This window comes from Temnothorax americanus, unplaced genomic scaffold (assembly GCF_048541705.1).
Source record: "Temnothorax americanus isolate GAGA-0224 unplaced genomic scaffold, ASM4854170v1 Scaffold9, whole genome shotgun sequence".
In the NCBI taxonomy this organism is placed as follows: domain Eukaryota; kingdom Metazoa; phylum Arthropoda; class Insecta; order Hymenoptera; family Formicidae; genus Temnothorax; species Temnothorax americanus.
In genome coordinates this window covers 259,195-274,733 of record NW_027509812.1, presented here as the reverse complement: position 1 = coordinate 274,733, position 15,539 = coordinate 259,195, and the positions used below count along the sequence as shown (strand labels likewise).

The 15,539-nt window shown below is 35.9% G+C and overlaps 2 protein-coding genes across 8 annotated transcripts in view; both read right to left on the bottom strand.

Moving 5' to 3' along the window:
• LOC143907924 (cyclic nucleotide-gated channel alpha-3) overlaps positions 1 to 15,539 on the bottom strand; it is a 184,399-nt gene that overhangs the window by 53,854 nt on the left and 115,006 nt on the right. The window lies entirely within an intron of this gene.
• Positions 1,557 to 2,128, bottom strand: LOC143908214 (uncharacterized). The gene is made up of 2 exons (XM_077425661.1): positions 2,041 to 2,128; positions 1,557 to 1,915 (listed from the first exon to the last, which is right to left on the bottom strand). The coding sequence occupies exons 1-2, from the start codon at positions 2,126 to 2,128 to the stop codon at positions 1,557 to 1,559; spliced, it is 447 nt and encodes a 148-aa protein (XP_077281787.1).

Sequence of the window (15,539 nt, the reverse complement as noted above, 5' to 3'; positions counted from 1 at the left end):
TTTAATAGTTGTTTTGAAAAAATCCCGCATTTCGAGGAAAATAATGCGTTTTTAATAGATACTCCCAATTTTGCTTTCTAACTCCTGGAAACTACGGTCGACAAATGTTCGAAATCAGCAGGAGGCAGGAGGTAATAGACAGACCGCGATCAACCCGCATAAATACAGAGAAATTTCGATTTAACAATCTCGCCTCGGATTTACCTTCGTCGTCCATCATGCCGGCAATCAGGACAATCGGATCGGGACAATCAGGGTCGTTTATGCGCGCTTTTTCGTGACAAAGCTGTTCGATAGTATCACGTCGTACAAAATCACGTCGCCGACTTAGCTTGATCTCATCGTGATATAATGGCGTGGAAGACGACGAAAAGTTTGTTCAGGACGACTTCGGTAAGTGAGTTCGTGCGTCCCCCTTCGTTTTTTCTCTCTTTCTCTCTCTCTCTCTCTCGCGGGGAAGTACCAGAATCCCCAATTGGGATGCCCTTAATTACTCGGGTAGTTGGCAAATTTACCCTTGTGACTCGTCGCTCTCCCCCGTAATCCGTCGTTAAGTGGAGAGGTATTTCTTTCGTATCTACTTGTTTTTGCAAGGGCTCGGAACCAGCTGGAATCGGCTTCACGTGCATCGAATCGTCTTCGGACGAGAGTGTAATTAGGGACGGGGAAGAAATAAAACAATGTTATCTAGAAAGTATCAAGGAGATTGACGCAAAAAAAAAAGGTTTTCGCGAGCTAAATAAGCTACCGAAATAGTCTAAATACACGTTTCAATTAAGAAATCAATATGTAATCAACTACGCGGATTGGTCCAATTGAATTATTCGTTGACTTAATACTATCTATAAGATGAAGCATCAGAAACAGGCTGCACAAATATCTCTTTTAGACACGAAAGATACAAGAAAATATGTAGAATACTTAGATGGAATCTATAATTATCTCTAAAAATTTTTCATGTAAATTAAATTAAATAATAATTATAAAATTACTGTATGGTTCTTTTTTATTTTAGCTACTACCTGCAAGAGATAGAAATGTGCAATTCCATTTAAAAAAAACATAAATAATTTTAATAATTTTGCACGAATGAAAAAATTATATTAACGGATAAAAAAATTGTATTCTTTTCTCTGTATATTTTTCTGTATCTTCAAAAATGTAAAAAAGATATTTAATCTATTTCTAATAATGTGTGTGTTATTTTGATTATACAATACTTATAAAATGCTCTTTCACCTGCAAAAATAAGTATTGCGCATTTAAATCAGAGATACATATAAAATATCGCGGCGTAATCAAAGATTGCTTTTATATTACAAAGAATTTGGTAACGTATCTTTTCGAAAATGTAAGAATCTATTAACAACCAGAAAATCGCAATTAAGTGAATCGCCGAAGCCGAATTAAACAAATTAATTAAGCAAAAGTTATACGAGATTCCATCGTTCATTACGTCGAAGAGCCTTACTTGGCCGCCGCGGGCTATCGAAGCGGAGAGAATACCAAATTAGCGTGAAACGTTAATTTTCGCTTCGGCTTTTTGTCCGGGAGCTTTAGATCACGTCTTGACTCTTACGAAACTCCGAAGCTGGGATTTCCCGAGGCGCGCGTTGACTTTCAGCTCTCGTTTCTTGACCGTCAACGAACAATTCTGAAACATCAGCTTGTCGGACCTGGACAAGTGTCTCGGGGACTGTCGTTGCTTGTGGGATTTCAACGGGATCCTTTTGCGCAACTACGACTGGTTCCTCGAGAGCGGTTGCTCGCCCGTCCAGATATTTATTTCCGGATGCGTGACGCGTTATGTCGTCGGGATTTCCGGGCAAATCTGGGGCCACGTCAATGCCTGATGAAACTGTCGTTTCATTAATCTTTTTCGAATCGGTACTCTCCCCTTGTTTATGCGGGTTTCCTAATTCCGTTAAAATAATAGTTGTACGCTTTCATTCGCTCTGGGATCGTGTGAAATAATATTTTTGCACCAATAAGTATTATTTGATTCGAGATGTCACGAAACTAAATCGGAACGAGCTGTACCTGCAGTGCGTCCGGCCTCGAGCTGTCTAGCTTTTATAAACGCATCTCTTTTGCAATTGTCCTCTTTAGTGCATCCAATAATAGGCATCGTTTATTGGATTAATTTGAAAAATATATTGTCTAAAGATATTTATATAATAATGAGCATATATCGAGAAATATCTAAAAGATGATCATTTTATAAAATACTAATCTTTATACAATCCACTTTTTGTAATTATATATGTTTTTGTATATAGATATAAAATATTTGACTACTCACTTTATATAGTTTATTTAAAGAGAGTAAAATTGCAGCTACTCATTATAACTTCGGGTAATATTTCGTTTCTATAGGAAAATCTTACATCGGTAAAATCTTTCTATTTGTTATATGCTATTGATCAATAATTTATTAATTTCTAAACCTGTTTGCTCTTACAATAGTTCTCTTTTGTGGTCCTTTTCAAACTTGTGAATTCTTCAATGTCTCTACAACTTTTGCGATTATCGTGGCCTTTCGGAAACTTTTTGACAGGCTTTGATTAATGAGAATAAAAATGAATAAGTAACAAAAGTAGTATATATTACTTAATTAATAAAAATAAATAAGTAATTTAAGTAATGTAAGTAATGTAAGTAGTAAAATATATATATGCGTTACGTATCCTTTCAGTGTAAATATATTTAAGTTAAGCCGTATTCTCGTTCATGAGATTTAGCTGAGCTTATGAAAACAGAAAGGATAATGAAACTCTAATCTGTAATAATATAATAAAGCAGAATTTGCGAAAGTTACAATTTGCACATTCCATATTCTACTAACTGTTAGAATAAATATAATATAAATTTTTAAAATAAATATAATATAAATACAACCACATAGTTTTTTAATACTTATAATGTGAAACTAAAAAAAGAGAGTATATTCTAACCTACTATAGGTTTTAGAAAAATTTTCAATTAAATAATTTTGAATAAAAAGGGAATTCATAATATGAATAAAAAAAAAAAAAAATTCAGGATAGTTGGTACATAAAATAGCAATTTGAGATCTAAGATTTAGCGAAAAAATATAGAAGGAAAGAATAGAGAGGAATGCTATTGTCGAGCTAGGAAGACTTTGATTAAACGTCAGGGAAATCAGTCGCGCGTTTTTCTTTTTTATCCAAGTGAAAGAGGGATGTCACGGGAAGAGATTTCGATCGTTACGCACGATTAATGTCGGATCTTCAGTCAAGCCGGAATTGCGGCAGTGAGAATATCACAAGCAAAACTCTCGAGCACGTCCTTAGCGTGTACTTCGAACGAGACAGGTTCCGACGTAGGTGAGGGTCCTCCGGTCGTTTCACGGTTCGTCTCTTTCCGTTCCGTCATTTCGAATGCGCGGTTTTTATCCTAAAAGCGGCTCCGGCGCCTTTCAAATCCGACAATCTCTTTTGCGGGAAGATCGAAAAGTTTCAAGGGGGTCGCGCACATTTCACGGTTCATCCACGATAAAAACGTACGTGCGGACAAATATATCAAAAGAAAACTCTGCGTATATGGTTTCACTGACAGTCACACGCGACGCGACTTTTTCGCTTTCTTTACCAATATATACGAGAATTATAACTTACTTACGAGAATTGATTGCAGAATAAATTTAACAAGTAATATATGATAGGAAGCACTTAATTCACAGGACACAGGACTATTATAATTTTCAACGTTAATAATTTAGAATTATTATGCCTAAAAAAATGTAATAAATTTTGAGATTAAACCTTTCACGATCTGTGAAGGTATGTACAATCTAAGCAACGTTTTTCTTTTAATTTTTGTTTTCGTAAATCACGACACATTTCAGTTAAATGTTTTATAGATATATATATGGTAATTTGTACGTATTATTCTTGTTCATTCATGACTATAATTCCAGTTTTGAGATTTATTAATCTAATATGAATACCGCATTTAATTTAAACATAAGGTAGAAATTAAAGTGCGACATTTAATGCTAATTGTGCGGACTGACTGTGCGTTAGTCTACGGAGAGATTCCATCGAAACGTAACACTGCTGCAATTTGTATAATGAATGAACTGCGAACTTTCTGCTTTCGTGTCGCATAATAGAAAGTAGGGTTACTGTAATCTCACTCCATTCATTAATTAATGCGATTTGATTTGCGTTTGCATTTGCGCGCGTTCGCGAATGTTCAAAGTTAACGATTTGCAGCTTTGTGCACATAGGATGTAATCAATCGAAGCCACGGCGCAGTGTTGCGATGATCGAAACTGCCATCGGCCAATGTAAAATACACGCCCATCCATTGCGCGACCGCAATCGATTAATCGTTAATTAATTAACTATTAGCATTTCGACCACTCGAACGGAATAATGCGTATGAGATAACCGTCACGGCTCGGCGCCTGTAAACGGAATTCGATCGGGCGTTCTTGCGAATTTCGGCCAAATGCAACATTACAAAGCATTACGTACGCGGCCATCAATTTGTCTAGAAAAATATTGTTATTACGAAATTGATTAATTTTTATTAATTTTGATTAACAACATATCTCTAACGATAAAAAAAGATATATATTAATGCATATTCCGACAATAAAGCGGAATGCATATGAGAATGAATTTAACGTTACTTCCATCAGACTGACGCTAATCGTATTACTTATTACGATTGAGCGTTCATTCAAAAGCCAGCACAGGTCACTTGCTCGTACAATATGCATCAATTATATTTAATGAAATATTAATAATTGCTCGCTTCATTACAATTAGTAAATTATACTTCAGAGAAATTATATCTCGTTTCAGAAATAATGCCAGGTCTTGTAATCATGGTCCCCAGTAAGAAAGAGTCACGTAGAATATTGCCGTTGATGAAATTGCGTGCTGTGCAATATCCAGCTTTTATTTTAATTAAGCTAGAAACAATTAATATCTTATCTCATTTATAAATATATTTCCTGAAAATCATTTTACAATGGAAATTACGCTGTTACATTTTATGAACCGTACTATTCTTTCATTAGTCGTACGTAGGACGGCTGTTCTCTATATATCAAAGAAAAGGTTAATGTACCCATTCATTTAGCTGAAAGCTCCGAGAATGCCGATATTCTCTCCGCGCGTCTCGTTAATATTATGAAAAAACGAGAAAATAAAGTAGCAATTGTGTGTGTGTGTGTCCGGACCGTCATTATAAGCCTGCTGCTATATTATACAAGGCAGTTTACATAATCGGTATTCGTTAGACCTTTATAAATATGCATTGAATTAAAACTTATTCCACAAATTTCTAAACACAAAGTAATTATTAATAAAACGATAAAGAAGGTCTTATTAAGGTAGATGTACCTATGTCTGGACATTTTTATCATTTTAGTCCTTAAATAAGTTATAACGCGAATTAAAATCAAAGAATCAAAGATACAAATATTTTTCTTGTATTATATATTTTTAGCTTTAATTTTAATTCGCGTTATGCTTATTTAAAAATTAAAATCATAAAGGTGTCCAGACATATAGGTCTTAAGTGTCCCGGCATTAAGTGTTGGTATATTTACCTTACTGTTAAGAAAAAAATGGATAATAATATGACCGTATGTCAATTTTCGCGTGTTAGTTTAGCTTGGATGAAATTTTGTGCACTTGCCTATTCGCGATTTTCTTGCACCGAGTAAACGAGAACAATATCGAACGCGTAGATTACTGATTAAGACAGCGTTTTTGACTTGACAGGGAACGTCGTTGCGTTTATATATATAATTTGGGCAAAGTGCAGACGCCATGGAACGACGCGCACGGGAGCAAAGCGAGTGTACGAAAATCTGATGGGGTTAACGTGCACGAGGAGTTTTAACATCGTTTTCCGGCCGGCCGCATCAACCCGCCCGCGATTAACGTACCGCGCAATTTGGAGCAACGCATTACCCTTAAGTACGCGCACGCGGTACACTCCACTCCGGTGACAACGTTTACGCGATTTTAATGAAATTAACGCATCGAAATGTCGGAATTGCGCAACGAGAACGAGCTGCTCGTCATTTAAGCGGCACTTGCCGCTCGCTAAAGATATTTCATTAAGGGTCTATATAGCTTGCGGTACCTCCACGTGATAGAGACAATTGAATAAGGATGCTGAAACGTATACGGTATTTGCTTCAAGGTGCACTTTTCCTGCCAACACTGTTTTTACACTTTCGATAAATAATATTATACATTATCTGTCTATAATATCTAAAGCATCATACAGCTATATCTATATATTCACCGGAAATTTGAATATATTATTGCATGCTCGCACATAATCCAAAGCGTGTTCTATAATAAGATCGATAAGCGTACTTAACGAACGGAAATGCATAGCCTATCAATGTTTGGTCGTTGACTATAATGTGAGCGTGGGGTGACTATGTATCGAAGGAGTTAATGAGGATGCAGAGCCATGGCCTGCACAAAGGAATATTCATAAGCAGAACGTTGTATCACGCCGGTCACGCAATAAATGTTGAATTATCGGGCGACACGGTGCCGCGGGCAGGCCAAACGCTCCCGAGCCGCAAACGCATGCAGCAGCCGTGGTGTTTAGGACGTGCCGCAAATGCGGAGACACCATTTGGCGGCGCGATATCGCGCTGGCGCATCTCAGGCCCGATTAATATGTAGAGAGTTGACTTCCAGATAATTTTCCGGATGCACTGCCGTTGATTACGCCTACGACAACGGGAAACAAACGTGCAAACATACCGCGCTCTCTAGCTCTATATGTTTATGTCTAGCTTTCGTGATGCGCTGACGCGTTGTCGCTCCGGGAAACGCTGCAGCGAATCAGTTAATCGACATATTGTGGGTGATTGTTCCATACAAGAAATGTTGCTTTCCATCCTACGAAATTTTCGAATGTCAGGGAGAATAAGCTCATTTGACGTGGTAAAATTACTCGTAATTAAGTTAGTGAGAATTAAAACGGCCACAACTTTTAATAATTTTGCGGGAAAAAATTTTTAAAGTTAACAGTTTCGTTAAAGAAAGAAATAACATTATAATTCTTTTAGAGGGAATCAGATTGCTTCGCTTTGTAAAAAAGTATACTTCTTGAAGATTCTGTAAATGTCTGCACACTTTGATGATGATTTCATTAGATTTTGGCTATAACGAAATTATTAAAAAGAAACCTCCTTTCTTCGATCTTTAAAATTATATTTCTTCCTCCGTCGCGACCACAACGATGGTTAAATATTTTTTTGCAAACGTTACGTGCGTATAGCAATTGCAGCTATACGTGCAACAGTTGCAGTAAGCCGGCGCGAATCCAATAAAGCCGTTGCCATGGCTAGAGCATCGGTGGCTTAACGATTACGAAGTACGCCGGTGTAATGACGCTGCGACATGGCGGGGCGCCCAGCATCGTGGTCGCTATATGTTATTCAGACGCGTGGACCAGTTCGCGCGCCATGTAGCATGACCGTTACGGTGGCGTCGCCAACGCGATGTCGTATCCCGCCATCCGCGACTCCTTTTATTTTCCTGTTTCACGTTTCGACGCATCGAAAGCCAAAACGAGAGTCTCGCCGTCGACTTAACTCGCGACACGCAGCGGGCGGCGTAATTTATCCCAAACGAGATACGAGGGCCGGAGGATGCTCCCGTGAACTAATTCCCAACTTCTGCGACATGCGTTCGCAACCGATGCGCGACCGAGATGTCGTGAATCATGATGCGACTGAAGGGGAAGCCGATCGAACGAAGTTGCGTCTTCATCGTGGATGTCTACCGTTAGTAATTGAATTTTTTGTACGACTCGTTTCTTTTAACCGCACGGAAAACTGGCGGAACCTAGTTATCAGCAGGAGATGAAAATGTAATTTATAGCGGATGAAACTTTTAGCGAGAGCGTAATACTTTCTGAAACCCGTTTTCCGCTTTTTTCAAAAAAAAAAAGAGGGCGCGAGCTGACCGAATCATGCGGTTAACGGGTACAACGTAATTTAAAACATTCACTTTGCATGCGTCACTCCACTCGCTTTGGCAAGTCGAAACTGTGGACCATCTCTCACGTGTACCATCGCGAAACGATAAAAATATATTCCACTGTTTCATTGTTGGTAAAAAAATTCTAAATTTCGAATAACATATTTATGGACCGCATTTCTTTTAATACAAAAAAAAAGAATGACTAAATAATTACGTAAAAATATTTCGAATAAAATAAAATACTCGTATTTGTGAGATTGCTTTGTATACGAGATTAGGCATCGAAGGAGAAATTCTTCGTTTACTCTTCGCAAACAATTTAATCTTTACTTCAATCTTTTTCTCATACCTTTCATGTCTCTTTCAGGAATCTCTATACTGTGAATAACGGCTTCCAAGGCTTTCGCGCTTTAAATAAAAACTTTATGTTGTAGCTCGGACTTTTATGCGCGCTCTCAAGGGTGATAAACGATGATGATCTCAATCCTTCGCGCGTTCAATACATATTAATTACTCACGGCAGGGTGGACCGACGGCACAATTACCGAGGTTCCGCAACTTCACTCCGACCTAAAAGGGTTAGATCTGGTAATACCATTAATTATACTCTCTTCGGGGAACGCGCATTCAATAACGGCGTTAATTACATCTCTTCACGTGTCTGTGCAAGATGCTCAGACTAAAATCATGTGATTCATGCCCTTGATAAAAATTCTACGTGTAACGTCGGACGCTGCCGTTATATCTGTCTTTAGTTTACCTAGCCGAGAGAAGAATTTTCTATGCAAGAGAAAGTGAAATAGTAACAAAGTAAAACATGATAAAACAAAATTAATTAACATATTATTTTATGCGTTTTTCAATATAATGAATTAATTTGCATTCTTTTGGTAATATATACAATCCTTCATCGAGCCTTAGCTTCCCTTACGTCTCTTTATCGCTTCGGTTATAGATTCATCAATATGCGTATCGCGTCGCAACGTTGCCAGGTAACGCAAATTGTTTGCAGACGACAATACGGAGGTAATTTCGCGAATTGTGGCAATCGTGTCGTACTTTAAAGCTTTGAAATCAAATTCAGCATATATTCGTCGCCGAGTTTTCTTCCGCGGTATGCCCCAAACGCCATCCATACGTGCGAGCGTTTCCCTACGTGCCAAACGTTTCAAAGCTTGTGTATATAGTTTAAACTAAAGCTGTATCCACGTCGTGGGAGTGCTTCTGTACCAACCTATCGAATAACCGCAACCATAATTGCGCGGATCACGTCTGGCGCTTATAACCATCATATATCATATATTTCCGATTCGCGACACCTACACGATGTTATGCTGGTAAACGCGTCAGCTTCCCCTTTCTCGCGTAGAAAATATTTTCTTTGAAAACTTTGCGAATTCTTTTGTACAAGGAATGACTCTACGAGTGTGTGTGCCGCGACTTCCTTTTAACATCGATTTTTTGATAAATTCTAACGAATGTATCTACAAAATGTATAGCTGTCGTTTATGATGTTTATAGTTGTTTTATAAAGAGTATTCGAAACTCTATGTTCATGATTTTATCTACAGATTATTTTAATAAAAATATTTTTCCGCGCAAGAACATTCTTCGTGTTTAAACAGATAATTAAAAAAACTGGTCAATAGAGATCGAGTTGCAAGATATTTGCAAAGTAATATCGATTATTCTTGTAACACGTGTTTCTCAGTAAAACAGTAGAAAGTTCGTATACCTATATATGTAAAAGTGTTTTATATTATAACAGGATTTTTAACTGCATAATGAAATTTCTTCTTCAACTCCTACCTATTAATTCTTTTCATCTTGCATTATATTTTAGATATATTAAAATCGTAATTTATATATATATATATATATATATATATATTAAAATTATAATATAAAGAAATTAAAGAGTTATTTTTAAATTGAAGGGACAAAAATATTATATCATTTTCGAGTAAGAAATATCGTGAACCAATATATATATATATATATATATATATATATATATATATATATATTCAGTAAAATATAAAATAAAGAAATAGAAAATATAGAAATATATGTTTCATTCACTTTGACAGATCCAGCACTATAATTGAAGAAATTAAATTACGGTTTCAAACTTGCGCCGAATATTCGAAGATATCGGAGTAGGTAAATACCCTCAAGCGCCAAAACTTTCTTTCTGTTTTAAAGCACGTAAGTCTATGCGGGCCCTTTCTTCGAGATGCATGCCATGGAATTTAGTTTCAAGGCTTACGCCTCGGTTTAGAGCTGCGGCCCGTCCTTGGGCAATGAAGCTGAGTAACGGCCGCTCCCGAAATTACAACGTCAAAATTACTGGTCTAATATATCAGAACACGACTGATGTAATTAAGGAAATTGATGTTGCTCCGCCCTTGGTTGCTCGCAAAATACGCCGGTTAAATTATGATGCCGCAAACTGGTGCGTGCGTGAGTCGGATGAACTTTGAGCTTCACGATGAACAGTCTCGAAATATACGCGAAGAGGGTTTCTTTTAACGCATCATATGTTACGTATAAAACGTAAGTGAAACGTAGCACAGAGCTCTTTTTCTCTCAAGAAAAATTCACAAAGTCTTAAAATTTTGATCAAATCTTGATAGCGCTACGTAAATACAACTAACGTTACAGTCCGTTTAGCTATATAGATACTAGATAGCTTATATGACTGATTTATATCAAAAAACATCATCGTGCAGAATAATTATAGTCCCCTGACATATTCCCTTCGCGTTCTATAAAAAATATTAATATTTACAAAACTGGATACCACGCTACGGCGGGAAGGGTTTTAACGATCGTGTATCAATTAATTAAAGCGCAAAGGTGCGTTCGGCGGAAATGACGGCTGTTCCTCGGCACGTCGATATTACTAATCGCTATTATATACTATCGTAATAGGATAGGACATAATTAGCAAAATTAATATTGATTCATACCACGGACATACAGCTGGACAACCGTGGGTCAACGTACCGTCAAAGTTCGCGTTAATGGCAGGTTTATCGCTTCTCGATTTACCTTGTCCGGCTAATTTCATAAAATCAACGTCATCTCGGCCCTATGTTTCTCGCGTAGTTTCGCGCTTTGCCTTCGGGCTACCGGTGCCAGCCAATTATCTCAACTAATCTTGCGGAGAGACCGGTCGCAGCTGAGTAATTTGCTATGATATTTTGGTCTTATTGCGTACACGCGCGCGCGTATGGGATACGCAACGGTTTGTAAATAAAATTTCCTTTTATACTGACGAGAAAACGCATAATGTAAATAAACGTAAGTGTATTATTTAGGTATTCTCTTTTTCACTTTCTCTTCCGGAAAAGGAAGAATTAAGAACGCATGTTGTAAAATAGTAAAAAATAGAAACTATATGTACACCCAATTCTCTTATTATATGCATAGATACATTCCGCGTAAAAAGAAATCGCATTATTTGGTAAATATTGTTTGCTGATCACTGTATATACTATATAGTGAGCAACTGATTGCAAGAAGCACAAGAAGAATGAACTGAAACAATTGTGCTTTAAGCTTCTAGTCTGATACGCATACATTCTTCGATTGGAGGTGCATGTGCCATGTACATGATTTATAAGCTTATAAAAGAAGGAAAATATGTGCACGTTGTTTTATATTAAAAGCTGTTTACTTGACTAATTGTAAGTTTGAAACAATAAGGGTAAATGAACAACGTATAAATAATAATCAAATCACGATTGACAATGACAACCAAGCTGTTAAAATAATTAAAGAATGATAGAAAAATATAGTCTGTCTAGAGTATTACTCGCTTTTTTTAACATGATAATATAAAGAACGCATGAGTCTGATTAAAAAATTTGCATTAGTTCGTTATTAGGAATTAAAATTAAGTGTACATATACACGAGATTACAAAAATTTTCTGAAAAATCTCGTTTTAGAAAAACCGCGTAAAAAGAATCGTGCTAAAAAAAAACACGCAAAAAATCGCGTAAAGAGTTGGGTACATTTTAATTAAACTTGCTATGGTAACTTTAGACGTATTTTTTAGGAACATCTATAATAAAGTTTAATCAAAACTTTCAACGATAAAGTTCTAAACTTCGTAATAATATAAAATTTTCACTATGAATTTTTTTAATATCTTAGAAAAGTAGAATATTCTTTTAGTATTTTACGTTTTCTTTTTTAAACATGAATCAAAGCAAATTTCGATCTCATGTAACTCAACTGTTGCAATTTGTGGCAAGCACCGTAGTTGAATGTATAGTATATAAAAAAGAGCGCGAAATGACTCTATTTGATGATCAATATCTACAGAGAGAGTTGAATACACGTATGTATACTCGTGTAATATATGCTCTGTAGATAGCAGGCAATTGCGATTTTTTGGCTATCGCAAATGTAACGGCACGCATAACGCAGAAAAAGGCACTTTTGGGATGTTTCGTTCAGGAAATATAAACTTAAGAACGAGAACTTAAATCAAATTTATACTTTGTCGTATATCCTAGCAGCTCCAACAACGTGACTATAAAAACACGATAAAAATGTATACGTATATATAAGTTTCCCGTATATCCACTTAGAGTTTTGTTTACATCTTGTTAGCGAGAACTTTATTTAGACAGTCGCTGAGAAACTTGTAATAGCTTTTACTACCTTTTTCCTCACAGCAATGTAGGTTTTATCCTTTTTTAGTACCTTTCCCCCGTATGTCCTTCCATATGTATCTCGTTTCGTTTCGAAAGTTGCAAGAGATAGATAAGCTCGTCTGATAAGTTTTAAACATGTCCCTTTCGCGCGGCCAACCACGCTTGCTCTAACGAAGGCTGGCTATGCATCGTTATTTCCAATTAACCCTCACCACGAGCGCAAAACTCTATAATGAATCATTTAATGACGGGCAATTGAAAGTGAACTTCGTGAACATGGCGACATGGTTAGTGTGTGAAATCACGAGAGTTTTGCATCAATTGTGCATGGGGAAGCGGGCGATATTTGTGCGGACAGTAAGTATCTAAATCGTCCCGAGTATCCGGCCTGTAAACTCCTGCGAGCTCATCGACGGCTATGACCGTTTAACGATAGCCAATTGTAAGGAGAGCCCGGAAACATTCTGTCGTAGTTTTCTGACAAATTAGAAAACTTCTCACGTAACCGTAACCGTACGGATAAATTGTTGACAACTCGCAATGAGTGAAAATGGAGTTTGATGAATTATTTTAGCAGAGAGCTCCTCTCGCTTTCGAAATATCTATTTATTTAGCAAGGCTTTGGCGAGATATTTAACGTGAACGTATTCAATTCATGAGATGCTGAAAATGAGCGTCAACAAGGTGCGAACGTAGTGGTTTCGCTTTGACGCTAGCGTCAAAGAAATAAAAAGTTGAATTTGTTTAATATTCAGCGTCGTCGCGCTGAATCGTCGTTAATCGTCCCATTGCAGTACAATCAAACATAAACTTCAAAATACGTAAAATATTAATGATTTTCAAGTAATATCTTCAAGTAATAATATTTTATGTGGATACATATATATATAAATAAAATATATCATTTCTGAAGATTTTTGCTTGCTGAAAATAAGCGTCGAGCGTCAACGTAAAAAAACATTTATTTGCGTTTTTTTTTATTTTCTTGCTTCAATTATTTCTTTTTGTTTGTCGTACGCGATATAGTTCAAAACAATCCGATACAGACCACGATTGTTATGTGCCAGGGCAATAACAATCACTGCTCGTAACGAGATTTCGCGCGGCTAAAAGTGAACGAGTACTGAATTAGAAGAAATTCTATGGCATTTCATATTTAATCGGCTGCGCTCTCGTTTAATTCCGCAAGGAAAATTGCAAAAGCAAAGAGCATGAGGGTCATTACCGCGCTGTCGTCCTGCATTTTATACTTCCGTAATCTTATGGAATTACATTTATATAGCATTAATCTCTATTTCGCAATTTCTCGCATTCTACGTTGTATATAAGATTCCCTCCTGGGGCGCATCGAATCTAAATTGGTTTACGGGAGTAGGAAATATACGTAAAGAGATTTTTGGTAATGGTAAAAGAGTGTTATTTGCTTCGTGGCAATTTCCAGGTAAACCTTATGTCAGGTCACATCCTTTTCTGTTCAATTGTATAGTTGCAAATCTTTTGTGTTTTCATCGGGTCGATCATAAAAATCTCATAAAAATGGCTTCTTAAACCCTTATCGTAACATTTCCATTATCCCGTCATTTCTATGTAATGCTGTTTCTTATTGTACAGGAAAACTACTTTTACGATTTCTTATTCGAGTATTGGTAACTTTTTAGGCGATGGCTTTGTATTACGAGAAAACTTGTTCGATTAACTAGACTATTCCAATAAATTCGATAGTGCTGTCAGTTACACAAAATTAAGTTCGACATCTGATCTATTTTTAACACGATGTAAATTTAAAACCTTAAAATATTGGATTTACTTGTATACTTACTCTTTCTTAAATTTCAATATCCTATTTTTTGTTACGGGATTAATGTTTAAAGTAATAAATCGTTTCATACGAAATAGTTAAAGAGAAAAAAATTATCATGCAGCATACAACTGGAAAATTTTCTGTCTGGCAGAGGCATTAAGAACTTGACGTTAAATTTAGAATTAAGGCAATCAAAACGTAATAAAACGTATGACATAGACCTCGTAAAATTATTGAGTTAATTTATTTTGTATTTGTAAAGAACTTAATCATAATTAATATTTCAAATAAATAAATCGAATTCTATATGTGTAATTTTATCGCAATAACGAATTCAATTAACGAATTCTTATTATTAGTCACTTCTCTTGCAACTTTTCTAAAATATATACGTGAAAGAATATAGAGAAAAAAATACTGCAAGAGATAAAATTTTTGTAATAATAAAAAACAATATTTAAAAAAATATTGAAAAAGAGAGAAAAAGAGAAAAAGATATTCCTATATATTTATGCAATTGTTGTAATTTCCCAATAATTTCTGAGTTTATAAAATAATCTTTTAAAATTACTCGTAATATTTTACACATTTTGAAATATTGATGACAAAAAGCTATATTTTTCTTTTTGCTTGCTTTTATTTCATGATACGATATTTTGTATTAACGTTGCAATAAGCGAAAATAAACAACGTACGTTGCAATAAGTAATAATATTTATCGATAGACAGGTAATTATCGAATGTATAACTTCTTTACAGGTTGTCAAATACGTCATTGTCTCGCAGCATTTTATTCACTTTGTCGCTGTCGGAACAAAGTGCAATGAAAATGCAATTTAGTTTCTTTCTGTAATAGAGGAAAATTTAAGCTCTCTCTCTCTCTCTCTCTCTCTCTCTCTCTCTCTGATATTTCGATGAAACTTTGATGGTATTAAGAAATGGAGAATCACGATGGTACAAACACAATGAGATTTTTCACGTGTGCTCACCCTACGACTCGTATAATTTTTAATTTCACGACTATCGTTTAACGCGGATAGATCTTATAAAATAAAATAAGTATTAAAAGTAA